The following is a 24,889-nucleotide window of genomic DNA, read 5'->3' as shown; positions in this document are numbered from 1 at the left end:
GTGCTTTGTGAAGTGAATCTGAGGATTTTGGCATTTTAGGTATCAAAGTGACTGTGGGGCCCAAGTCCGCCTAACTCCAGGCTTTTCACTGCTAATTCTCTGTGATATGGTTAATGATGTTTTTCTCATTGATTCACCCTCAGGCTTTAATCAAGTTTCATGGTTGGGGATCAGCATCGCAATCACAAGTGCACCCTGACCTTTAATCCTACCAGTCAGTAAATGAAAACTGACCAGGAATCAATAAATTGCCATGCAGAACACTTCCTCTCTGATTCCTCTCCAATTGGGGCAGTTGATTTTTGGTTTATACTTTCCTTATGAAGACTTCCTTCTAAAATTCAGAAGTACTACCTGTTCTGGGTCCTGTCCTTTGCCATGGAGTTGTGGGTGCAGTCTCCTTCTGTCTGACAGGCTGGTGCTCATTCATTACCTCCCCAAACTCGGGGATTTTAGTATTCTCTTATTTAGAGGCTGTGCAGCAAGGTGGAAGGCTAAACTCTTCCTCTCTACCTCAGACTGGGGGGACAGAGGTTGCAGTTTTGTTTACTTAGCACAAATGCTTGCACACAATAGCAAAATGATTGTGCTTGATGCTTCAGGACACTGTTGTTTTGTAAGCAGAGAATTGACAATGAACTTACTCATCTTAAACATGGAGGTAAACTTTACCAAACATATCCAATCCTCCCAAAACAAAGGTGCACTTCCTCCTGGCTTTGCCACAGATAGCCTCTGCGTAAGGGAACTCCTATCTTTCATTGCCCTACCTCCTGTGTTTGCGGCTGCATGTTGTGCTGCCATCTTTGCCCTGCCCTTGGGTTTGAGGCAGTGGCACTGCTTGCCCTCCTTCTCTGCCACTGAGTGCTGGTGGTGTCCTCATCTCTTACTGTCTTCTGGGATTCTGGGTACTCAATGCACTCCTGCTTTTCCGTCTCTAACAGTTCATCTCTGGGGAACGGAGGAGGTTGCGGCGTGGCTTGAGCATCTCAGTCTTTGTGAGTATAAGGATATCTTCATCCGACATGACGTCCGGGGCTCTGAGCTCCTGCACCTCGAACGGAGGGACCTCAAGGTACTTTCATGATCAGCTCATGAGAAATAGCCAGCTGCATCTGTATGGCCTTCTGTGCTGAATGTGCTTGGAAGTGGTCTGCCCGCTGCTCCTTCCGTATGCCTTGGCAGCATGGACGGGTTCAATGTGGCCTTATTTCATTCTCCCACCGTTTCAGGTCACCTGGTTTTTAAGAGCATGGGGGTGGAACAGCTAGTTGAAGGACCAGCTGTCCAATTCTGCCACTGCTTCCTGGAGATGCAGTGTGGTTCAGCACATAGATTTCAGACAGTGTTTGGTTTTAACGATGGAATGGAAGTTGTCAACTTCTCAGCTGCTGTACCTACTTTGCAGAGCGTGGCATGATTGGGAAAATTTGCTTCTAATGCTGTAGTGACTGGACAAATAGCTCATCACACTTCTTTGTTACCAGAGAAAAATAAATGTTCCTGGTCTTTGATGGAGGCTTCTAGGTGGAGAGAATCTTTTCAAATGGTGCTTTTAGTAACCACATTGCACAGTGGTGGTGCGAGAGGCTTGTGCCATCATTCTGGTGATGTGCACAGAGCAGACAAATACTGTGTTGCAAAGTAGTGCATGGCATTTGTCGAAGGCCCCTTGGACCTTCATTTGTGATTTTGACTATCTTCCTGTTCTGGGGTCTGCTGTGGGCTGTAGCTGATTCCTGTGCATGCCATCCAGCTGTGGCATGCCTTCCATTGCATGGTACCCAAGTGCCCATACATCTGTTTGCTGTGGCTAGGTAGTTATTTCTGCATGTATTGGCTATGAGCTTAGGTCACTGAGGTCTGTGTGCTCTTCCTGTTCTCTTGCTTTGGCCTGTAACAGTCAAAGCAATTTGTGTTTCAAGATAATGGTCTTGCAGTTGTTTCTCTCCATTGCTCTGTTCCTGATCTGTGTCTCGTGCTCTGACAGCTTTCTGACGTATGGTTTGAGGTCCCATATGTAACCATGAGGCTTGTAATCTTTCTGATTGGTTTCCTTCTCTTTGTGTAACTGGCTGACTAATTTGTAACCATTGCTTGGCACCTGGAATTTCCCCCTTGCTTTTGGCATAAGGTAAGATGTTTTCTCCTTTCCTCCAGGACCTGGGTGTGACCAAGGTGGGTCACATGAAGAGGATACTGCACGGGATCAAGGAGCTGAGCCGGAATACTCCTGCCAGCGAGGTTTAGCCTCCGTTTTCACTGCTTGTGTGTACCATTCTCCCTAACTGCACAGCAGTCACCTCACAGAGCAGATGTGCTCACAACTGTCTCTACTGAACAGCCATACTGTAACTGTTCAGAGCTCATATCAACCAAGCATGGTGCTACCTTCTTTTCCTGTGGGGTACTGCTGCATCCAGTCAAGAGGCACCTTATCTGCGGTCAGGCAGAGCCTCCCAGAAGAGAACTCGCTTGCTGTTTGAAGAACCGTGTCCTCTGACATGGGAAGTTCTGGTTCCAGTGACAGTGCAGGACTCTTGAGAAAAGCAACACAGCTACCTTTACTGGATAACTTAATCACAGTAGAATTATTCAGGGCAAAAGATATATTGGCCAGTCTTAGTTCAGGAGCATCTGGCAGTTTTTTCAAACCCAAAACTTTCCTGCTTACCTGTGTGTCACACATGTATCTTAGAACATTTAAGTGGGCTAAAGCTTGTCCTTGTGGCTTACTAATCCCTTTCTTAATACACTGTGGTTGCATGCAATTTGTGTCATATTCAAAAGCAGTACAGACCTCTTGCTGATGAAGACCCAGTGATTTTTCACTCATGCATGCCTTGCAACAAACAATGCATGCAGTTCAAACAGCAGTTCACACCAGCTTGTGAGGTCTTCTACTGGGCCTGACTCTCCTCTTCAGCCCGTTGCAGTGGTACCTTTAAGTTTTTAGGCATCACAAACAATTGTTCCAAAATTCCTGTCAGTAAGAGAAGACATAGATCTGGAGAGCCAGATTACAGGATGTCAGCTCTGGCAGTCTCCTCTCTGAAGTCATCTTCAGAAGACCAGATGAAAGAGATAGGAATGCTAACTGCCCGTTGGGGCTGTGTGAGAATTGTAATAGAGTGAGATAGAACAATTTACTCCCCATCACGGTGAGGGGAGCAGTATGACTGGCAATGGCCTGAGCAGCTTCCTGTCCGCTTAGTGCCACCTTTCTAGTCACAAACAGCAGAGCTGGGTTTTTTTCCCTTCAGCTTGCAGTGCAGAAAACTGTTTCTGCCACAGAGGATGTAATTGTGTCCATAGTAGTTGCATCTTTTCACCAGTCTTGGTTGTGGCTTTTTCAGCTTGCTTCTCTCTCTTTGCTGCTTTGCTCCTCCACACCAGGGTGGATACCAAAAGATTAGGCTCAGTCTTTGTGGGTTGTACCCCTGAGAGACATATCATGTGCTGTCAAACATCAGGGCTCCTGAGAGAAGGAGGATTATTACTGAGTGGATGAGCATCAGAGTGAGAACTGGAGTACAATGGTAAATTGCCTTTGGTACTATCATCAGTAGAGCATGGAAAACTTAGTGCCTCTGAATCAGAGTTCCTAGGTGGCCTTCAAATTTCCACTGTGCTGCCTGACCCCTGTTGAGTGGACTGTTAAAGCCCGAAGACCAGCACACATAGTTACATTGCTGTGTTTCTCACTGTGAAGGGAATGAAGGAACAGTGAGTGCTGTAAAGCCAGAGAAATAGCAGGACTTTTTAACAGATCTGTTGGGTTTTATATGTTTTGGACTTTTTTATGATTATTACAGCGTGGCACCTGTCTGGCTATGGCTACAGACAGTAAAACATCCACAGACACAGTGGCATGAAAGATAATTTCCTGAGGACATCTTTCTCCTTTGTTGTTTGTGAGGTTATTATGGAATCAGCATCAGCTCTCTAGTCCTGCAACAGGCAGTCAAGTTACTTTCTGTACAAACTTGCCAGCTTCAAAAGGTTATGGGCTGATTTCATGCTGGCCAAACTCCATTACATTCTTTAAGGTTTCAGAAAGGATTATTCTGGTTCTCCCTATCCATTTTTAACTACTTGTCATTTACCCACATGATTCATCTCAGCCTAGCAAGTGACAGGGAGAGTCATGAGGACAGAAGACTCAATGTGCTTGATCCAGCTAGCAAAGTATCTGGTGTAAATACAGTGGGGACCGAGCCAGAAGTGTGTTCAGCTTTGCTCTGAATTTGTTTCTGTGCATTGTCAGTAACCTCCATAGCCATATTCTCTTTTTGTCTGTACAGCCTTCCCTTACTGCATGGAATTCCTGAGGCATCAAATGTGTAAGAATTACAGACACATTGCATTTTCCCACTTATTTGTTGAGGCACAGGCCAGCATCTGCATGACAGTGAAGAGTGAGCTCCTAACCATCCTTGCTGGTGACAGTAATGTGACAGCCTGCTGCCTGTCCCCAGGAGTGTGCATGGTTAGCACATTTGTGTGGCTGCCCAGGAGAGCACTGCAGGGAGCACAAGGCAGGTGGTATCTCTGGAGAAGAGGTGAGATCTGTGTTTGTTCGTGTACGTGATGAAGAAGCTGTTCTTGCCGTGAAGTTTCTCCAGGCATCCTCATGGTTAAAGATGCACAGACAATATGCACTGGTCTTGCTTGTGTAATTCCTGGGGTATTAAATTCTTGCTTCAGGAGAAACAGTTCCCCTCTACTCTTCCTGCTCAAAGTAACAGGAATCCAAAGAGCTTATAGAGACACATTCCTTAATTTGTGTCGTGTGTGCAGAGCCTGATAGCCATTGGCCATCTGCTCTGAGTGATGATGCCTGCACAGACCAGACTTCATTCCTTTACTTTTATGATGTTGAAGGGCTCAGATCCTTTTTGTGTGCATGCACATTTTATCAGAGGCTTCGTAGCCAGCATATTCCTGTCTGTTGCTTACCTGAGGCAGGGAGGGAGTTCTGCCTTCTTTTAAGACCTGAAAAATGAGATCCACATTCAACCTGAGTGCCTTTGAATACATATTAAGGTTCATATCTAATGAAAGGCTTGTAGCTGTAGATGTCTCACTGGGAATAATGCAGATTCCTGTTGCAGAGATTTTGTGACTTTGCAGATGAGGACAATTTGTGAGAGCCATCTGCAGAGTAGGGAGCTGAACTTCTAGCCACATTACTCTGAGTTCCTCTCTGGCATCTGATAAGTTTTTGTGGGAGAGAAACTCAAGACAATGAAACAGTAAAAAAAATCTGCTGCTTCATTTACAGAAAAAAAAAAGAAAAAGAGAGAAAAAAAAAAGAGAGACTCTCCTGCAGTCTCAGGTGAAACAGCAGCTTGAAGAGAAGCTAGAACTGCACTTGCCGCACATTTAGTCTCTTAGGAAAATGCTATTGCGTGGAAGCTGTGTGGCCCCTTCTGTTCTTCATCCCTCACCCTTGGCACTGATGCTGGGGCAGTGTCTGCAGTGATTTGGCCATGCAGCTTTCTCTGCTCAGAGGAGGTTTCAGTGAGTGTTACCTCACATTCTGGCGCCGCCTCGGAGATCTCATGGCAGTTTGTTGGGAATAGCATGCTCTGCCTTACGGCTTAGTGGGATTGCATACAGTGGAGACTGGAAGGAGGTTTGGCCTATGAGGCAGCTGTTAGCAGTGCCCTGCTCTGCCTGGGTCCCCATCAGGAGGGCTGTTGACTCTAATGCAGTCCTCCTGCCTTGGCTGGTGCAGTCTCAGTGCTGAGAGCACAGGTCCCCGCTGCAGCCGGAGCCAGCTGTTGGCCTGCAGCAGAGGGGAGCTGTGCTGCTCAGTGCTCAGGTGCTGGCCTTGCCAGGCACCCAGGAGCCTCCGGCTCTGCCAAGGCCCTTCAATGCCAGTCCTGGGAACATTTCTGCACCCAAATGATAAAAAAGCTTTCTTTGTTGTTTTAGTATTATTTAAAGATGTGCATACTCTCTCTGTGATTTTAACAAAGACTGTTTACACAAAATATTTTGTATCTTAAGATGTGTGTACTGTAAAAACAGGAGAAAAAGAAAAAAAGGAGAAAAAGAAAAAAAGGAGGAAAAGAAAAAAGGAGAAAAAGAAAAAAAGGAAGGTGTAAAAAAAAAAAAAGGGTGTTTTTTTTCTACAGCCATCAGCAGTGAGTGCATGTCTGTATCATCATCCCATCATCCACCAACCGTTGTTCCTCAGGGGTCTCCCCGCCGTTCCTGTGATCCTGTAAAAAGCATAGGGGAGCAAGTGAATCCCTGTGCAGTCTTGGGAAGAAGGTTTTGTGCCTTAAGAATGGGACCTACTTCCCTCCTATTTATTGTGTTAATTTATACAGTGATTACCATGGAAATGTCTCTTGTATTGTTTATTTTGTACATAGTTTACTGTTGATTGGTGTAAATAAGTTTATCTTGTATATAAAGTAAACATGTTTCTGAGCTTCCAGTAAAGATTCTCTGTTACTGATTTCATGTGTCTGAGGGCCACAGTGGCCATCTCCTATCTGGTGGAAACCAGCTAATAAAAACCTGTGCTGTGGTAAAATGGCTTTATGCTGAATTGCATCAGAAGTTCAGAGCTGTTTCTTACAGGGGAGCAAAATGGTAAATGTGATTGTTGTCCATCATTCAAAGCACCATAGAGCTGCTCTCTGGTGGAGCTCACTGCCTGTGATGTTGGTTGGTAGGCTTCTATCTGTCTTTGGAGCTGAACTGTTGGCTTAAGTAACTGTGTAAGGTTTTCTTCTGTGTAATGAAATGGGTGTGTGGTTGGTTTTTTTTTGTGGCTGTCTGTTTAAAGGGCAAAAGAGTTTTGGGTGACTTGAGTTATTTAGATGCAAAGGGAGGCACAGAGCAGCTGGGAAGATGGGTTCCTTCAAAGCAAGAGACCTGCAGGACAGAACTCCCCTTGCTGCACCTCTTCTTCCTGCCAGATCTCAGGTTTTCTGCTGTCTGTGGCTACAACTCTATGTCATAACTGATTGTGTTATGTAGAGGGAAAAAAAAGGTCAGTCTTACTCTGTATTTTTTTGTCTGCATTATCAAAAGAGAGCTTATGTTACAGTTTTACATCGTGGCCATACATCAGAACGAGAGCTATGAAGGGAGTTTGTCACATCTGAATCCCCCCCAAGGCTGGATGGGGCTCTGGCCAGCCTGATCTAGCGTAGGGTGTCCCTGCCCATGGCAGGGGAGTTGGAACTAGATGATTCTTGTGGTCTCTTCCAATGCTGACTGGTTCTATTATTCTTCTTGTAGCATTATCTTTGCATTGGTTTAGTTGGCATGTAGTTGAAGATGCCATCTCTTTTATTAGCTGTATCTCTGCAGTGAACAAAAGAGAGGTTTAAAGCCTATTGGTTTTACTGCTGCTCATCCTGCTTAAAGCTGCACTGTCTGCAGACTCACAGCTAAGCTGGAAGACTCTCAGAAACTCAGCAGCATATTTGTTAGTTGTCTTCCATGTGCTGTAAACCTCTCACAGTGTGGTGTGGCCACATCTTCCTGGTCATGGTGGTGCACTGCTGTGATGAGAGTGGAGCAGTTGCCCTTGGGCTCCTGTGCATTTCATTTATTGCAGGCAATATGTGTGGTAACTGAAATAAGTGCAAGTGCATTTACAAAAATGAGGGAGAAATTAAGCTTCTCATGAAAAGTAGAAGCTGACTTACTATGAAATGACAGCTGTAAAGCTGAAGCTGAAAGCTGAGTGAGCAGTTCATGATGAGCTTTCTCTGCTATCTGCAGATCGATGTGATTGTACGATGCTGGCAAGAAACTCTGAGCAGATGAATTTGAACTGAGAGGACAGTTGCAGAGTTCCATAGTACTCTTGAAAAGTAAGTGGAAGGTAACTTTGAATGGTCATGAATATTTGCTGTGTGGAAAAGGCCCCTCAATTCAAGAGAGATGTTGAGGTGCTGGAACATGTCCAGAGAAGGGCAACAAAGCTGGTGAGGGGCCTGGAACACAAACCCTATGAGGAGAGGCTGAGGGAGCTGGGGGTGTGCAGCCTGGAGAAGAGGAGGTTCAGGGGGGACCTCATTGCTGTCAACAACTACCTGAAGGGAGGCTGTAGCCAGGTGGGGTTGGTCTCTTCTACCAGACACCCAGCAACAGAACAAGGGGACACAGTCTCAAGTTGTGCCGGGGGAGGTCTAGGCTGGATGTTAGGAGGAAGTTGTTGCCAGAGAGAGTGATTGGCATTGGAATGGGCTGCCCAGGGAGGTGGTGGAGTCTCCATCCCTGGAGATGTTCAAGAAAAGTCTGGATGGGGCACTTAGTGCCATGGTCTGGTTGATTGGATAAGGCTGGTGTGCTAGGTTGGACTGGATGATCTTGGAGGTCTCTTCCAACCTGGTTGATTCTGTGACCTTTGTACTTGATAGTCCAACTGAAGGAATTAACTTTGTGCAGAGGGACTAGTTAATATGACAGGATCATAAGAAACCATAGTAATGTTACATACTGTTGCAAGATTACAATGGTAAAAACTGATCATGCAAGAGTTAGCTTCCTAGTAATATAGGGGACAGAAAAACTACTGCCTTTGCTCAGGCATGCACCAGACCCCCATGTCAGACTGCATTAAGTAGCACTGCAGAAAACGTGCAAAGAAGGCAGCAGGGGAGAGACAGAAGATGCACTTACTCTCTCATGCAGGTAATTTGTTTTGGTCTCTATTTTATGTGGCAGAAACCAATAGTGAGAAACTTTGCCCCACCCAGTGTCTCATGAGTAGGATATCAGCCCTCTTGCCATCCTCTTGGTTTGATTGGTAATTAGCCAGTGGGTTGTGGAAGGGTGGAGTGGACTTGGAGAGAGGTGTGTTGTAGAGATCTTGAGGAGCCATTGAGGGGTTTTAAAAAAGCCTGCAGCTATTCTTGTCCTGTGCAGTTTTAGGTGGAGGTTTTAACATTTGGCTTTTTTAATACAGTGTAAAGCATCAGGAGAGCTGAGGAGAAGTCAAGGAAGTTTGCTCCCAAGGAATGAGCAGCAGTGGAAATGGAACAAGTTTAGAAGAAGACCTGTATGCCTTACCTGTAAAACAGCCTCAGAGTTGTAAGGTAAATTCCTTGCTTAGCTGCTGTGTACCTGGTTGGGCTAAATTACTCTGAACCTGCTCTGCCTTGAGATTCTTGTGTGGGTGGAATAAAATGTTCTTGTGGCCAGAGGAAGTGTTAGCAGCAGCTAAAAGATCCATGGCAGTTCACTAGTAGCTTCCATTTTAAGAGTTCCAGCATTCTGCTGGCTCCCTAAATGACTTAGAGTAGTAAGAAGAAAGGAAGAGGTGGAGCAGTCTGCATGTTACCTGAAGGACACCACTTCTCTTGACTTCAGATTTGTTGCCTCTGGCTTTTCATCAGAGGAGCAATTTGAGGCCTCTTGTCCTGTATGAGCAGGTTGGCTGGTGTGCTGTGCTGCCGGCAGGAGGAGCTGGAGCAAGTGACATCTTCCTTTTCTCAAAGGCAGTGCAAGCAGATACCAACCAGAGAATCCTAAGAGTCATAGAATTGGCATAGAATTGCTTGGGGTGGAAAAGACTGTTAAGATCATCAAGTCTCCAACCATTATCTAATTCTAGCAAGTCTGGTGCCAAACATGCACCTCAGCACCACATCTCTGCATCTTTTAAACATCTCCAAAGATGGGGATTCAGCCACCCCCTTGCAGAGCCTGTTCCAGTGTTTGAGAACCCTTTCAGTGAAGAAGTTTTGTCTAATATCCAGCCTAACTCTCCCCTGGTGCAGCTCGAGGCTATTTCCTCTCATCCTGTCACTTGTTACTAGGGAAAAGAGACCAACCCCCACATGGCTCCAATCTCCTGTCAGGTAATTGAAGAGAGCAATGAGGTCTCCCCGCAGCCTCCTCCAGACTGAATAACCCCACTTTCCTTTGCTGGTCCTCACCAGACCTGTTCTCCAGACCCTTCACCAGCTTCATTGCCCTTCTTTGGATACTCTGCAGTGCCTCAGTCTTTCTTGTAGTGAGGGCCCAAAACCTAACTCAAGGTGTGGCCTCACCAGTGCTGAGAAGAGGGGGACAGTCCCTGGTCCTGCTAGTTAACACTCTTCCTGATCCAGACCAGGATGCTCTTGGCCACTTGGGCACATTGCTGGCTTATCTTCAGCCACACTCCACCAATCCCCCCAAGTCTTTCTCTGCTGGATAGCTTCCCAGCTGCTCTGCCTCAGGCCCACAGCATTCATGGGATTGTTGTGGCCCAAGTTCAGGACCTAGAACTTGGCCTTGTTGAGTGGCATGACACCAGTCTTAGCCTATCATTCCTGGTCAGGCTGCAGAGCTTGTAGAAGTAATAGGCTGGGCAAGACTGTCACGGTAGCAGCCTGCTCTCTGCACGGGTTGTCAAGGTTGTCTTGCATCCAGGATGCAGAATGAATAATTAAAGCTCTTCCCAGCAGCCTGCTCTGATCTGCGTCCCCATGCATAGACTCTCCACAGAGATCGTATTCCAGACAGCATGTTCTTGTGCTCATTTGTGAGCTATGCAAAACCTTGCCCTCCATGAACCTTTTCTTTGACAAAGAGCACCCTGAGGAGAGTAATAATTCAGCTTGCTTACCTAGGAAAGCCAGAGCAATGTGGTTTGTCTGGTGCTGTGTGTATCAGCCTATCTTCCCCCTTGTAGTGCCTGTTTGGAAGCTGCTGCCTCTGAGATGGCTCACAGAACATTATGTTTCTACAAGTCTTGCAAGAAGTATCCAGGATGAGAGGGCTGAGGCAGGGAGATGCTCCCAGTGGTCATACAGGTGGCTTACAGCTTTTATTGCTCAGTGAATGGTTCAGATTTGTTCCAAATGAAAAGTTCTTTCAGTGAACTAGGAAGAACTGCTGGTGGAAACACAAGATGGCTTGCTGGAGAGCTGTGGTTTGAGGCCTTGGAGCTTTGGCCCTGTCTTGAAACCTCCATCTGTCTATAATGTATTTAATTTATGGAAATGTGCATTTAAAATCACAACTTTACTTTGAAAAAAGTGGGAAGGAATGATTCAGCACTCCTGGCTAAGCAGCCAGAGACTGAGAATGTATTGAAGAGGCAAAACCAAAACTTGTGTCTTTCTTGTACAGAAAGGAAATGGGAAGGACAAGGTGTGCAGCCTGCTGTGCTCTCTCCTTCTCCTTGTAAAAAGGAGAATCTCTTAGCTGTCAGATTTCAGAGTTCCCTCATACTTTTTCACTTCAGGGAGATGATTTCCTCTGCTTGTTAATGCCTGTTGGTAACACATTATCAGAACTCTCCACATCCTCTGCTTGTTAATGCCTGTTGGTAACACATTGTTTATCAGAACTCTCCACAGCATTAATTAAAATGCTTTGCCAATCAGGAAGATTTTCTTTACTCTCTCAGAGTCCTCCTCAGAAAAATCCCTGTGGTTTTCATGAAGGTAAGCTAGAAAGTAGCAATCCCACCGCAGTAGATTGTTCAGATTGCAGCAGTTCCCTGGCATGCAAAACTGGGCAGATCTTCAAGTGTTCTGGAGCATCTTTTCTTCAATCTCCTGCACTTGGAATCACATAATTAGAGAGAGAAAGTGCTGCCTTTTAAAAGATGTATTTCTGCACTACAGCAGCAAGAGAAATGGGAAAGCAGGAATATAAAGTCTCCAAAACACAAAGGCTGGTGAAAACTAAATTCATTCTTCCTGCATACCTACATGGGTTTAAAAAAACTCAAGTTCTGGGTTTTTAGGGGTCTGGCTCACTAGTTTAGAAGTTTTAGGGTGGCAGTTGATATATATGTCCCAAATTTCCAGTCTGTACCAAGTCATAAAACCAAAAGTGTGTTCAATAACAGATGGTAGCAGATTTCTGTCTGTAATAGTGTGGGCTTTCTGTGCTGTTTGTGGGTAGCCAGGTCAGCTACAAATACAGAGTAATACATGAGTATATGGTACTGATGTCATTTACTTGGACCTGAGCAAGGCCTTTGGTACTGTCCTGCACCACATCCTGGTCTCCAGGCTGGTGACACATGGGTTTGATGGGTGGACCGCCAGATCAATAAAGAACTGGCTTCATGGCTGCACCCAAAGAGTGGCTGTCAGTGGGACTGTGGCCAAGTGCAGGCCAGTGACAAGTGGAGGCCCTCAGGGATCAGTTCTGGGACCAGTCTTGTTCAACATCTTTGTGGGTGCCATGGACAGAGGCATTGAGTGCAGCCTCAGCAAGTTTGCTGAGCACACCAAGCTGTGTGGTGCAGCAGACAGGCTGGAGGGAAGGGATCCATCCAGAGGGACCTGGACAGGCTGCAGAGGTGGGCACAAGCCAAGCTCAGGAGGTTCAACAAGACCAAGTGCAAGGTCCTGCAGCTGGGTCGAGGCAATCGCAAGCACAAATCTAGGCTGGGCAGTGAGTGGCTGGAGAGCAGCCCTGAGGAGAGGGACTTGGGAGTGCTGCTGGACCAGAAGCTCAACAGGAGCCAGCAGTGTGCACTTGCAGCCCAGAAAGCCAACCAGAGCCTGGGCTGCAGCAGGAGAAGTGTGGCCAGCAGGGCCAGGGAGGTGATTCTCCCCCTTTGCTCTGGTGAGACCCCACCTGGAGTACTGCATCCAGTTCTGGAGACCCCATTCCAAGAGAGATGTGGAGATGCTGGAGTGTGTCCAGAGAAGGGCCACCAGGATGCTCAGAGGGCTGCAGCAGTTCTGCTGTGAGGACAGACTGAATGAGTTGGGGCTGTTCAGTCTGGAGAAGAGGAGGCTCCCAGATGACCTTCTTGTGGCCTTCCAGTGTCTGAAGGGGGCCTACAAAAAGCTGGGGAGGGACTTTTTAGGCTCTCAGGAAGTGACAGGACTGGGGGGAATGGAGCAAAGCTGGAGGTGGGGAGGTTCAGGCTGGAGGTGAGGAGGAAGTTGTTGAGCATGAGAGTGGTGAGAGCCTGGAATGGGTTGCCCAGGGAGGTGGTTGAGGCCCCATGGCTGGAGGTGTTTAAGGGCAGGCTGGATGAGGCTGTGTGCAGCCTGCTCTAGGGTAGGGTGTCCCTGGGCATGGCAGGGGGGTTGGAACTGGCTGCTCCTTGTGGTCCCTTCCAACCCTGCCTGATTCTATAACTCTGTGATTCTACTACTGTATTCCTGGTTTATGTTTTCTATTTTCAGATGTGTTTCATGAACTTTCCATCAAAACTCTGTTACTATTAATATCAGCTGGAATCTTGTAGCTGAGTGACCGTGAATGGAGGCTAAAAACATGGGGAGAGCTTTGCACTGCACACATCTTCCCCAGATGTGATTTTGGATGCTACAATCCTTCTATTTCTTTTATTTTTTCTCTTTCGTTTTTTCCCTCTTTTTTTTTTTCCTCTTTTTTTTTTTCCTCTTTTTTTTAGCTGTTTTGTAAACTTGTTTTTTTTTTTAGCACAAGTCACAGAAGAATGAACTTTGGAACCTCTGTTTATAGAGAGCTTGTTTTGAAGAAAGACCATGGCCAAGTTTTTAAGGGAAAAGAGGAAAGAAAAAAACTTGGAAGCAGTCAGAGCTCTCCTAAACACTGTCACTGGATGAGAGCTGAGATGCTGGAGAGGTCCACCTTTCCCTGACACCCTGATGGCACTTTCTCTGGTACACTGAAAGATGGCAGCATGCTGAGTCCTGCACCTAGGAAGAAATAACCCCCTGTACAAGTACAGAGGAGGGGCTGACCTGCTGGAAACAGCTCTGCAGAGAAGGATCTGGGAGCCCTGATGGGCAAGTTCACCACAAGCCAACTATGTGCTCTTGTGGCCAAGAAGGCCAACAGTGTTCTAGGGTGCATTAGGAAGAGTGTGGCCAGCAGATTGAGGGAGATTCTTCTGCTCTACTCTGCTCTGGTGAGGCTTCATCTACAATACAGCATCCAGTTCTGGGCTCCCCAGTTCAAGAGGGAGAGGAAATGACTGGAGAGAGTCCAGTGAAGATAATTAGGCAATTGGAGCAGCACTCTTTTGATGGGAGGCTGAGGGACCTAGGGCTTTTTAGCCTGGAGAAGAGCAGACTGAGAGGGGATCTTCTCAAAGCTGATTAATATAGAAGTGTGGAGGTAAAGTGCATGAGGCTGGGCTCTTTCAGGTGGTCCCCAGGGACAGGACAATGGGCACAAACTAGGAGGTTTCACTTAAATAAAAGCTTTGCTGTGAGCGTGCCAGACCACTGTAACAGGCTGCCGAAAGAGGTTGCTGAGTCTTCTTCTCTGGAGCGATTCTGAACTTACCTGGACAAGGGAGGTTATTCTGCCCCTGTACTCAGCACTGGTCAGGCCACACCTCGAGTGCTGTGTCCAGTTTTGGGCTACTCAATTCAAGAGAGATGTTGAGGTGCTGGAATGTATCCAGAGAAGGGCAGCAAGGCTGGTGAGGGGCCTGGAGCACAGCCCTGCAAGGAGAGGCTGAGGGAGCTGGGGGTGTGCAGCCTGGAGAAGAGGAGGCTCAGGGGGGACCTCATTGCTGTCTACAACTACCTGAAGGGAGGTTGTAGCCAGGTGGGGTTGGCCTCTTCTCCCAGGCAACCAGCAACAGAACAAGGGGACACAGTCTCAAGTTGTGTCAGGGGAGGTCTAGGCTGGATGTTAGGAGGAAGTTGTTGTCAGAGAGAGTGATTGGCATTGGAATGGGCTGCCCAGGGAGCTGGTGGAGTCTCCTTCCCTGGAGGTCTTCAAGACTGAATGAGGCACTTAGTGCCATGGTCTGGTTGATTGGGTAGGGCTGGGTGCTAGGTTGGTGGATCTTTGAGGTCTCTTCCAACCTGGTTGATTCTGTTCTCTTCTGCTGTGTTGCTGTGCAGCCTCCTCTAGGTGACCCTGCTTTAGCGCAGGAGTTGGAGTAGATGACCTCCAGAAGTCACTTCCAACCCTCCCCCCCTTCTGTGATCCCTGTGCCTCCAGTACAAGGTTCTTGCCTTAGCTCCTGCCAGCGGGCAGCTGATGGGGCAGGCACTGCAGCTCATGGCTGTTAAGGAAGATAATTGCCTTGGCTGTTTTGTGGTGGAAACTGATAAGAAAGTCAATTGGGAAGACTCTTAAACATTGCAGTGTGTCCCTTTTGGTTGATTATGTGCTGTGAGGAGGGGGTAGGATCTCTCAAGAGACCGCAGCCCTTGGTGCTTGCACCTACAAACTAAATCCAACCACTTCCACTTGGCAGAGAACCAAAAGAAAAACAGATTTGCCTCAAAAGAAAACCAGATGGCCTCAGCTCTTTCACCTTTCTCCTTTATGCAGGTGAATTGTTGAGCTCCCCCCGGGTACTGTTTGTTTAATGACTAAAAAGAAAGCCTTCGTGTCACTCCCAAGAGTCAATATCTGAAGTTATGGATTAACTAAATTCCAGCAGAGCTCATGGTGGAAGAATAGATCATGCCGGTGCACACTGAGCAAAGCAGTAAGTGCTCCAGAAGTATTGTATCCTTTGGGATTTCACAGTACAGCCTGCTTTAAGGAACCATAAAGCTTGTCAAAAACGTCCAGTGACCCGGGGACAAGCAAGTGTTCTGGGACTGCTGCCGCTGGCCTAAAAGCAGAGCAGTCTGGAGGGCTTCTCAGGGACAGCTGTTTTGGAGCCGCAAGCAGAGAAAGCCACAGTGCAGCGTTCAGCAAAGAGGTTGCTCTGAGTAGAAGCAGTGGAGGAGTTAACGAGTAGAAGCAGTGGAGGAGCTAACTGATCTTTCTGCAGAGGCTGTTAGCTGAGCTGTCTGAACAGAAGCTGCAGGCTGGGGGCTGTGCTGCAGCTCAGCAGTGCACTCCCCTTTGCACCCACCTTCTCTTCTTTAGGTGACTCCTGCCGCAGGATGTGGAAGCTTGTCACTGTAGGGGTGCTGTTGGCAGCCTGCTCTTCACAAGTCTGTAGTGCCTCAAGTAAGTGTTTACTTTGGAGATACTCTTTACCGGTTGCTCCAAATGCATTTCCTGCACCTCTGTCAGTAACTGGGCGTGGTTGAAATCGTTACTGTTAGCAGGGGTTGAATTCCTCTAGCAGAGGTTTGGAGAGACAGCGCTGGGCTATGGTGGCAGTCTAGTCACAGCCCTCCTGAGCCCTACAAGCTGTCTGGAGTGTCACAGAGCAGGGGCTGGAGCTTGCTTCTGCAGCGCAGCGCTGACTGCCCTCGGCTCTCGCCATGCTAGAGGGAAGCAGTTTCTCTGGAGAAGTGCCCTTTGGGAAGGACCATTAGCAGTTTTCTGCCAGCCCTTTTCCCTGCTTGTGCTTTGACATTTTGACTTCCAGTATTTTACAGTAATAAAGATGCAAACCAAGTCCTGAAAATCCAGAAGCGGGCAAACTCTTTTCTGGAGGAGCTCAAACCAGGCTCCAGGGAGCGTGAGTGCCATGAGGAGGTGTGTGACTTTGAGGAGGCCAGTGAGATATTTGAAACCAGGGAAGCAACAGTAAGTTGGTTTTATTCAAGGATGAACATGGCACTTAAACAATCGTTTGTTTTCTTCAACTGTTGCAATCCAGGGCATAGGAGATCTTGCTGTCAGCGCTGAGTGTGCATCATTCCTGACTCCTGAGGTCTAGGAAGGGTTTTGAATGCAACTGCATTACAGTGATTGTCAAGTTGCCACCTGTATGTGCCACAGAACTTGGCTGCTTCTGCATGTCCCACCTGATCCATGAGATCGAGGTCCCAGACGTGTGATCCCAATCGCTGCTCGACCCTACTGTGTGTTCTTGCTGCCGCTGAGTTTTTCCCAGGCTTTCCAGGCCTTTGCCCTCTCTGTTGTCAATTTGCTAGCTCTGGCTGCCTTTCCTTATACCTCTCCAGACTCCCTGCCTGTGCCTGACAAACATTTCTTTTATCACTAGGTTCTCTCTTCTTCTCTGAACCTCATTTTTTCATTTGGACACTGTCTGTTTTTTTTCGGCAGCACCACTGATTCCTGCTCTTTTTCACACCAGTCATCATGCTGACTCTTTATTACTGTGTTAAGCAGAGTAGGCTCACCACATAGGATGAACTACTCCTTGCCCTCCCTCAGACCCCAGAATACTTAGGGGCCTGTTTTCACAATGCCTGATTTTATCTATCTGGGCACAAATGAATTGTGCACTCAACAGGTGACACTGGTGACATTCATGCAGGCAACTGACTCATGACAAGAAAGCAGAGTGGTCTTGGGGGCTATTGAGGTGTTGTAGTGCTGGTGGGTCTGCAGAGAGGGCAAGGGCAACAGTGTTGGGTACAAGTAATGCATGAGTGTCCATGTTGGGCTGCTTGGTTGGTTTGTAGTGCCAGTCATTACACTGCCAAGAAGAACAAGACTGATGCTGTTTACTGGCCAAGACCACAATACACTTTAAATCCCTTACTTGTTAAAAATCTGCTTCTTGCTTTAATGTAAACTTTGTTTCTTCACAGCTAGATTTTTGGAGCAAGTATGTAGGTGAGTAAAAGACTTTCCTCTTCCCTTCTCTGTGTTCCTTCAAGAGTGCCTGGTACTCAGCCTTTCTGCTGCCGTGTATAATATAGTGATTCACATTCTCATTCTCTTCAATGGGTGTGCAGAGAATGTTGTCCTCTTCTATCAGACAGGCAACATTCCTAAATGAAAATGGAGGTGCATCTGTGCCTATCACCAGTCACCTCCCCAGAGCTGAGGCACTGGTCAAAATGCTCTCCAATGCCTGATGTGGCCCAAAGAGGAATCCCCCCTGTGCTCTTCATCCCCGCAGTAACCTGCCTCTGCTTTGTCTGCCTCAGATTTTGCTCTTTTTGACCCTTTTGCCCACTCCACTCACCTTGCAGCTGTAATTCAGAACCCAAACCTTTGTCTCGTGCTCAGAACCACAGAGGTGTCACCACTCAGTAGCAGAAACCATGGGCAGGGTCTGTTGATCATAGAATCAACCAGGCTGAAAGAGACCTCCGAGATCATCCAGTCCAACCTAGCACCCAGCCCTGTCCGATCACAACCACACCATGGCACTAGGTGCCCCATCCAGGCTTTGCTTGAACACCTCCAGGGACGGTGACTCCACCACCTCCCTGGGCAGCCCATTCCAATGCCAATCACTCTCTCTGCCAACAACTTCATCCTAACATCCAGCCTGTACCTCCCTGGCACAACTTGAGACTGCGACTGATGTTAAGGTTTGACCTGTGACTGTGTTTCCTACGTCTCTTTCAGATGGAGATCAGTGTGACCCAGAGCCTTGTTCCAATGGGATCTGCAAGGACAATATTGGAACGTTTTCCTGCATCTGTAACAAAGGCTGGGAGGGGGTTTTGTGCAATTATGGTAATGCTGCCTGTAATCCACTCTGAAGTAACATCCTTTGTGACAGGGATCTCTGTGTGACAGGGAGCAGCCCTTCTGTTGCTGCACAGTGTACTCGCTCTTCTCTACTAATGTATTTTCCTTTTGTCTCCTGATGTGGTAAAATCTGTGCTTACCTAGAATCATAGAGCCACAGAATGTCAGGGGCTGGAAGTGATCTCAAAAGCTCATCCAGTCCAACCCCCCTGCCAGAGCAGGATAACCAGATACCAGCTCACACAGGAACACATCCAGACTGGTTTTGAATATCTCCAGAGAGCGAGACTCAAGCACAATGAACTTTGTGTTGCCATGGGAGAAGTTTGGAGGTCTGAGAGATCTAAGTTATACAAAACTGTGATGGTTTGGGTGTTACCTGCCCCCCCTCCACCTTAAGAAAATCAGCCAGACTAGACTCAGCTGCTGGAAATTGAATGAATGAAGCTTTCTATTTACAGCTTAGCACAATGTACAAGCAGATATTTACAATATATACAGGAATATACAAATCAAAAAGTAATACAGAAACACAACTCCCCTCCCAAAAACCTGAGTCCCCAGGAAGGGCTCCCAACCACCCTTCCACCTTCCTCCCACCCCTCTGCCATGCCTCAGACTTTACCTTATGTTTAAAGGTGAGATTAGAGGGTTGGTATGGAGGTTAGGAAGCAGATGGATTAGTCAGGCAGGTTAGAGAGACAAATGCAGCCCAGAAAGCCCAGAGAGAGACTCCCTTATCTGTGTTTATGTTCTTATCCATCTCAGCAAGCCTATGAGTGCAGGTAGACATCACCATTTTTCCCTTTTCACAGCTTATAACCTCATTATTCTCACCACAGTACGCCAGCTGGGCTCAAACTAGCACAAACCCCACTGTAAATAAGTCTGTAAAGCAGGGTTTTCAGTTTCTTAAGAGCACAGGGATGATGGTAGGATGTTTTACAGTACAGGAGAAAAACCCAATCCACTGGGAATACTTGGTTGTCATTACTGTGACAGCTTCTTCCTTGGACAAAGTGTATTTAGGCATGAGTGCCTATGTCCTCTGTCATCAACGCTCTGCACTGTCTGCACACATTCAAGAGAGATGTTGAGGTGCTGGAAGGTGTCCAGAGAACGGCAACAAAGCTGGTGAAAGGCCTGGGACACAAACCCTGTGAGGAGAGGCTGAGGGAGCTGGGGGTGTTTAACTGAGAGAAGAGGAGGCTCAGGGCAGATCTCATTGCTGTCTACAACTACCTGAAGGGAGGCTGTAGCCAGGTAGGGTTGGTCTCTTCTCTCAGGCAACCAGCAATAGAACAAGGGGACACAGTGTGAAGTTGTGCCGGAGGAAGTATAGGCTGGTTGTTAGGAGGAAGTTGTTGGCAGAGAGAGTGATTGGCATTGGAATGGGCTGCCCAGAGAGGTGGTGGAGGCACCTTCCCTGGAGGTCTTCAAGACTGAATGAGGCACTTAGTGCCATGGTCTGGTTGATTGGCTAGGGCTGGGTGCTAGATTGGACTGGCTGATCTCGGAGGTCTCTTCCACCCTGGTTGATTCTATGATAGTGAGCTTTTTGTTCTCTAGTCAACCTGCCCTGACAGTAACCTCTGTTTTCTCTGCCTCCCTGCTGCCACATTCTGCACCAAGGTCCCAAGGTCTCTTTGCTGTTTTGGGGCCCAAGAGCCATTACAGCCAGCAAATGTCATCTCAAATCCTTTGTCAGCTGTTGCTCGCTTGAATCATGATGTCATTTGGGTGTTTTACCTTCCTGTGACTCTTTGGCTTTCCAAGCTCTCTTGCTGTTGATGCTTTCTGCAGAGACCAAATACACCAACTGTTCTGTCAGTAATGGAGGATGTGACCATTTCTGTAAGGACGACCCTGCCAACCAGCGCCGCTCCTGCAGCTGTGCATCTGGCTATCAGCTGATGAATGACCACACCACCTGCAAGCCTGTAGGTAAGAGGACAATGTTTGTGATGCAGATTTGTCAGAGGATTGTTCAGACATCAAGTAAGAAGGGTTTATGGGAGAACTGTGAGATCAGTGTGAGGCCAGTCCTCTTCAACATCTTCATCAGTAATGTTGATGAGGGCACAGAGTGTCTGCTCAGCAAGTTTGCTGACAACACCAAGCTGGGAGGCTTGGCTGATAGATAAAGGCTATGCAGCCATCCAGAGAGACCTGGACAGACTGGAGAGCTGGGCACAGAGGAACCAGATGAAGTTCAACAAGGACAAGTGCAGAGTCCTGCATCTGGGGAGGAATAATAAACTGCACCAGTACAGGCTGGGAGGTGATCTGCTGGAGAGCAGCCCTGTGGAGAGGGAGCTGGGGTGTGCTGGTGGCTAACAAGTTACCCATGGCACAGCAATGTGCCCTTGTGGCCAAGAAGGCCAATGGGATCCTGGGGTGTATTAGGAAGAGTGTGTCCAGCAGATCAAGGGAGGTTCTCCTCCACCTCTACTCTGCCCTGCTGAGACCTCATCTTGAATACTGTGTTCAGCTTTGGGCTCCCCAGTTTAAAGGGGACAGGGATCTGCTGGAGAGGATCCAGCAGAGGGCTAAGAGGATGATGAGGGGACTGGAGGGCATAGCTTATGAGGAGAGGCTGAGGGACCTGGGGCTGTTTAGTCTGGAGAAGAGAAGACTTAGAGGGGATTTGATAAATGTTTATAAGTATCTGAAGGCTGCCAGGATATGGGGGGACAGGCTCTGCTCACTGCTCCCTGGGGTAGGACAAGGAGCAATGGGTGTAAGTTGCAACAAAATAGGTTCTGCCACAACTCAAGGGGAAACTTCTTTACTGTAAGGGTCACAGAGCACTGGCACAGGCTGCCCAGAGAGGTTGTGGGGTCTCCTTCTCTGGAGCCTTTCAAGGCCTGTCTGGATGTGTTCCTCTGTGATCTGTGCTAGATAGGATTGTCCTGCTCTGGCAGGGGGGTTGGACTGGATGATCTCTTTGCGTCCTTTCCAACCCCTAACATCCTTTGATCCTGTGAACTGTCTGCAGCATACTTAGTAGTAGTTTTCAAAGCATCATTCCATGCAAAGTTAACTCCATGCCTTTCCCAGCTCGATGCCTGCTTTATGGCCCTTTATGGTTGCCTCTTGGGGACATGCAGGGGAGTCAGGAAACTGTCTGCTCTGCAGAGCGTTGAGGGAATTCCATGAAGCCATGCAATGATATTGCCTAGATTAGGTGGAGGGAATGCTTTAAGAAAGAGATTCTGTGTTGGGTTAACTTATCTGGATCTCCTGTAGTGGAATTCCCCTGTGGAAGATTGAAAATGGAAGACCTGGAAGCCGAAGCAGGATTCAACATTCGGCTCATTGAGGGAAAAGCGGGAAGAAGGGGTAACAGCCCTTGGCAGGTAAAGAGAAAAGAGTTTTCACCACAAAGATTTGCACCACGAGAGTTCAAGCTCTTCCTGAACTGCTCTGCCCACCTGCCTGCTCCAGAAGGGCTCCTATATTAGTGCTGATAGAGTCACATGGTTGCCTAAGATTCCCTTTACTTAGCTTTTCCAAAGCAACCCAAAGCTGGAGTAACAGGACAAAATAGTTTGTCTGTTGCTTGGCCTTGTCACTGTTGGCAAGTTGTTTACCTTACCTTGCCAACGCTGTCTAGCAAGAGGATAGTGATGACACTTAGCTGCTCTGTTGCTCCATCCTGAGGAAGGCCACCTAATCACTACTACTATAACAGAAGCTGCTGTTAACAGCCTTCTGGTGGCAGTGTGAGGTCATTTCCCCCTTTCTGCGTGGTTCCATTCTTCTAAGCCTCATCTCTCATAAATTCGAAGCATATTTAAACAGCAAAATATACCCTAGCTTTACAGAGCAGGTGGGGACATCACAGAGAGAGAGGGGATCTTGCAGAGCTTATTGTGGAACTAGCTTGTAAGCAGGGCCTGGGTTCTCTTTGACATTAAAGAGCCTTTTGCACCACAGCGTGGGACCTGCAGCCTGCAATGGCACAGTATCCCTGGTGTGCAGTGGACAGAAGAATGATCCCCTCCTTGAAGCTCTGTACTTCACAGCTTTGAACTCCTGAAGTGCTGGGGGTACTGGTAGATAGTAGGCTGAAGATGAGCCAGCAGTGTGCCCAGGTGGCCAAGAGAGCCAATGGCATCCTGGCCTGCATCAGGAACAGTGTGGCCAGCGGGACAAGGGAGGTTCTTCTTCCCCTGTACTCAGCACTGGTCAGGCCACACCTTGAGTACTGTGTCCAGTTCTGGGCCCCTCAATTCAAGAGAGATGTTGAGGTGCTGGAAGGTGTCCAGAGAAGGGCGACAAAGCTGGTGAGGGGCCTGGAACACAAATCCTATGAGGAGAGGCTGAGGGAGCTGGGGGTGTGCAGCCTGCAGAAGAGGAGGCTCAGGGCTGACCTCATTGCTGTCTACAACTACCTGAAGGGAGGCTGTAGCCAGGTGGGGTTGGTCTCTTCTGCCAGGCAACCAGCAACAGAACAAAGGGACACAGTCTCAAGTTGTGCTGGGGAAAGTATAGGCTGGATGTTAGGAGGAAGTTCTTCCCAGAGAGAGTGATTGGCATTGGAATGGGCTGCCCAGGGAGGTGGTGGAGTCACCATCCCTGGAGGTGTTCAAGCAAAGCCTGGCTGAGGCACTTAGTGCCATGGTCTGGTTGACTGGCTAGGGCTGGGTGCTAGGTTGGACTGGATGAACTTGGAGGTCTCTTCCAACCTGGTTGATTCTATGATTCTATGATCACCTGCTGATTTGGATGAAGTGACCTCTCTTTCAGGAGGAACATCACAAACATCTTTGTACACGTTCCACAGAGACCTTCCTGATAGTACTTTTTGTCGGGTGGTAGAGTTTGGGCATCAGTGAACGTGACATACTTTGGTGCATTTTGCAGCCACAGAGAAGAATGTGTGCAGTGTTCTGTGGGCCACAGGCCAAGCAGTGTCAGACCTCACCTTTTTTTTCTCTTTCAGGTCATGCTGCAAAATAGCAAAGGGAAATTTCTGTGTGGGGGTGTTCTCATCCATCCTTCTTGGGTCCTAACAGCAGCACACTGCACTGAGGCAAGAGAGAAGCTCAAAGTAAAGCTTGGTATGGAAAAAAGTCTTGGTTTTTTTCAGTGTAAGTGCTTCATTCCCAGTGTTTATCATCTCAGGAGAAAGACTAGCAAGTTGTGAAGACAGAAGTCCTCCTTAGTTGTAGAAGTAGTCTCTCTAGGAAGCACCTAACATACACCATCACCCAAACCAAGCAAACAGTTTAGTAAGAATCAGATTTCATTTGAGCCATTATCAACCTTGCTGTGGGAGCGAAGAGGGGAGATTCAAACTAGATGTTAGGGAAGGGTTCTTTACAGTGAGAGTGGTGAGACCCTGGCACAGGTTGCCCAGGGAGGTTGTGGCTGCTCCCTCATTGGAGGTGTTGAAGGCCAGGCTGGATGAGGCCTTGGGTGACCTGCTGTATTGGGAGGTGTCGCTGCCTATGGCAAGGGGTTGGAACTGGATGAGCTTTGAGGTCCTTCCAACCTAAACCATTCTGTGGTCGTCAATGTCTTCCTTTGCAGCATGCTTGCTCCCTCCACTTTTGGTGCTGACACCAAGAAGATTGTTTTCCTTCTGGAGGAGATCTTTCAAGTTGCACAAGTTCTGTGTGGTATCCACACAACAGGGCATCACGTAGGCATTTCAGTTTCCCAGCTGACATCCACACCTCTGGGGTGCTAACTCATTTAGTACTCTGTTCTCATGACTTCGGTGTATGTGTACAGTGGACACATTGGCCCATCTAGTGAGAGCGCAGTTAACTTCTAACCAACAACAAACAAGTGTCTGTATTAGGAGGGCTGTGAAAACATGAAGCAGAGTCCTGGAGCCCAGTGCAACCCAGGCCCCTTGGTGCTTCTGTCAGCTTCTCCTTTGCTCTTGCAGGGAAGTTCCACCGCCTCCGCGCCGAGGCGGACGAGCAAACCATTTGGGTTGATAAATGCGTGAGCCATGAGAACTACACCAAGGAGACCTCCGACAACGACATCGCCATGCTGCACCTGGCCGAGCCCGTCATGTACAACAAGTACGCGCTCCCCGTCTGCCTCCCCACCCGCCACCTGGCCGAGCAGCAGCTGACCAGAAGCGGCAGGCAGATGGTGGTAACTGGCTGGGGCAGCACAGCCGACGACAACCACAGCTACTCTACCTTGCTCAGCTACATTGCAATCCCCATCGTTCCCCGCAACGAGTGCGCCCAGGCGATGCGCTATACCGTCTCTGACAACATGCTGTGTGCTGGCAGCTTAGGGGACAGGCAGGACTCCTGTACCGGGGACAGCGGCGGCCCCATGGTCACTAAATATCAGGAGACCTGGTTTCTGGTAGGACTGGTGAGCTGGGGTGAAGGCTGCGGAAGAAAGGATAAGTTTGGAGTCTACACCAAAGTTAGTCAGTACCTTGAGTGGATCCAGCACCACATAGATCAGATGTCACCTTCCTTGAAGGGCTGATCCTGATACTGAGAGCCTGGAATATCGTGGCTGTGTGCAGTGTGGTGTACTGTCAGAGCTTCAGTATTAAATGTATGTGTTAACCTTCTCTGCTGTTTTCCTTGCTACCCTCTTTGGTTGGTTGGGTTTTATTTCTTTTGTGTTTGTTGTTTGTTTGCTTCTTTTTGTTTGT

General features: G+C 47.9%; 2 protein-coding genes across 9 annotated transcripts in view; both read left to right on the top strand.

Moving 5' to 3' along the window:
- DGKD (diacylglycerol kinase delta) overlaps nucleotides 1–6,550 on the top strand; it is a 69,364-nt gene extending 62,814 nt beyond the window's left edge. For 4 of the 6 annotated variants that reach the window (XM_064165281.1, XM_064165285.1, XM_064165284.1 and 1 more), the window contains 2 exons: nucleotides 2,161–2,244; nucleotides 4,305–6,550. In XM_064165281.1, the coding sequence (XP_064021351.1) occupies nucleotides 2,161–2,244; nucleotides 4,305–4,591 (371 nt within the window). In that variant the 3' untranslated portion in view covers nucleotides 4,592–6,550. Of the gene's footprint in view, nucleotides 1–944; nucleotides 1,076–2,160; nucleotides 3,901–4,304 lie in introns of those variants that run through there. The other 2 variants (XM_064165282.1, XM_064165283.1) reach the window with 2 other exon arrangements.
- Nucleotides 6,551–7,331: 781 nt separating this feature from the next.
- Nucleotides 7,332–24,805, top strand: LOC135187007 (vitamin K-dependent protein C-like). 3 transcript variants are annotated; one of them, XM_064165287.1, is made up of 11 exons: nucleotides 7,332–7,844; nucleotides 8,942–9,071; nucleotides 15,217–15,376; nucleotides 15,766–15,849; nucleotides 16,217–16,377; nucleotides 17,352–17,376; nucleotides 18,121–18,231; nucleotides 20,050–20,190; nucleotides 21,496–21,605; nucleotides 23,195–23,312; nucleotides 24,149–24,805. In XM_064165287.1, the coding sequence occupies exons 3-11, from the start codon at nucleotides 15,352–15,354 to the stop codon at nucleotides 24,715–24,717; spliced, it is 1,344 nt and encodes a 447-aa protein (XP_064021357.1). In that variant the 5' UTR covers nucleotides 7,332–7,844; nucleotides 8,942–9,071; nucleotides 15,217–15,351; the 3' UTR covers nucleotides 24,718–24,805. The 3 variants fall into 3 exon arrangements, with proteins under 3 accessions (XP_064021357.1, XP_064021360.1, XP_064021359.1); XM_064165290.1 differs by lacking the exon at nucleotides 18,121–18,231 and having other exon boundaries at nucleotides 7,334–7,844; XM_064165289.1 differs by lacking the exons at nucleotides 7,332–7,844; nucleotides 8,942–9,071 and adding an exon at nucleotides 13,668–13,831.
- The last annotated feature ends 84 nt before the right edge of the window (nucleotides 24,806–24,889 follow it).

This window comes from Pogoniulus pusillus, chromosome 26 (genome assembly GCF_015220805.1).
Source record: "Pogoniulus pusillus isolate bPogPus1 chromosome 26, bPogPus1.pri, whole genome shotgun sequence".
Lineage (NCBI taxonomy): Eukaryota > Metazoa > Chordata > Aves > Piciformes > Lybiidae > Pogoniulus > Pogoniulus pusillus.
Note: the sequence above shows the minus strand (reverse complement) of the source record. Positions and strands in the feature narration are given on the sequence as shown.

Bases quoted from the DNA above. Each gene is read 5' to 3' on its own strand.
- LOC135187007 (XM_064165287.1), top strand. From the start codon at position 15,352: ATGCCGGTGCACACTGAGCAAAGCA. The intron at 15,377-15,765 runs GTAAGTGCTCCA...TCTCTTCTTTAG, and splicing joins GGTGCACACTGAGCAAAGCA to GTGACTCCTGCCGCAGGATG. The intron at 23,313-24,148 runs GTATGGAAAAAA...TTGCTCTTGCAG, and splicing joins GAAGCTCAAAGTAAAGCTTG to GGAAGTTCCACCGCCTCCGC.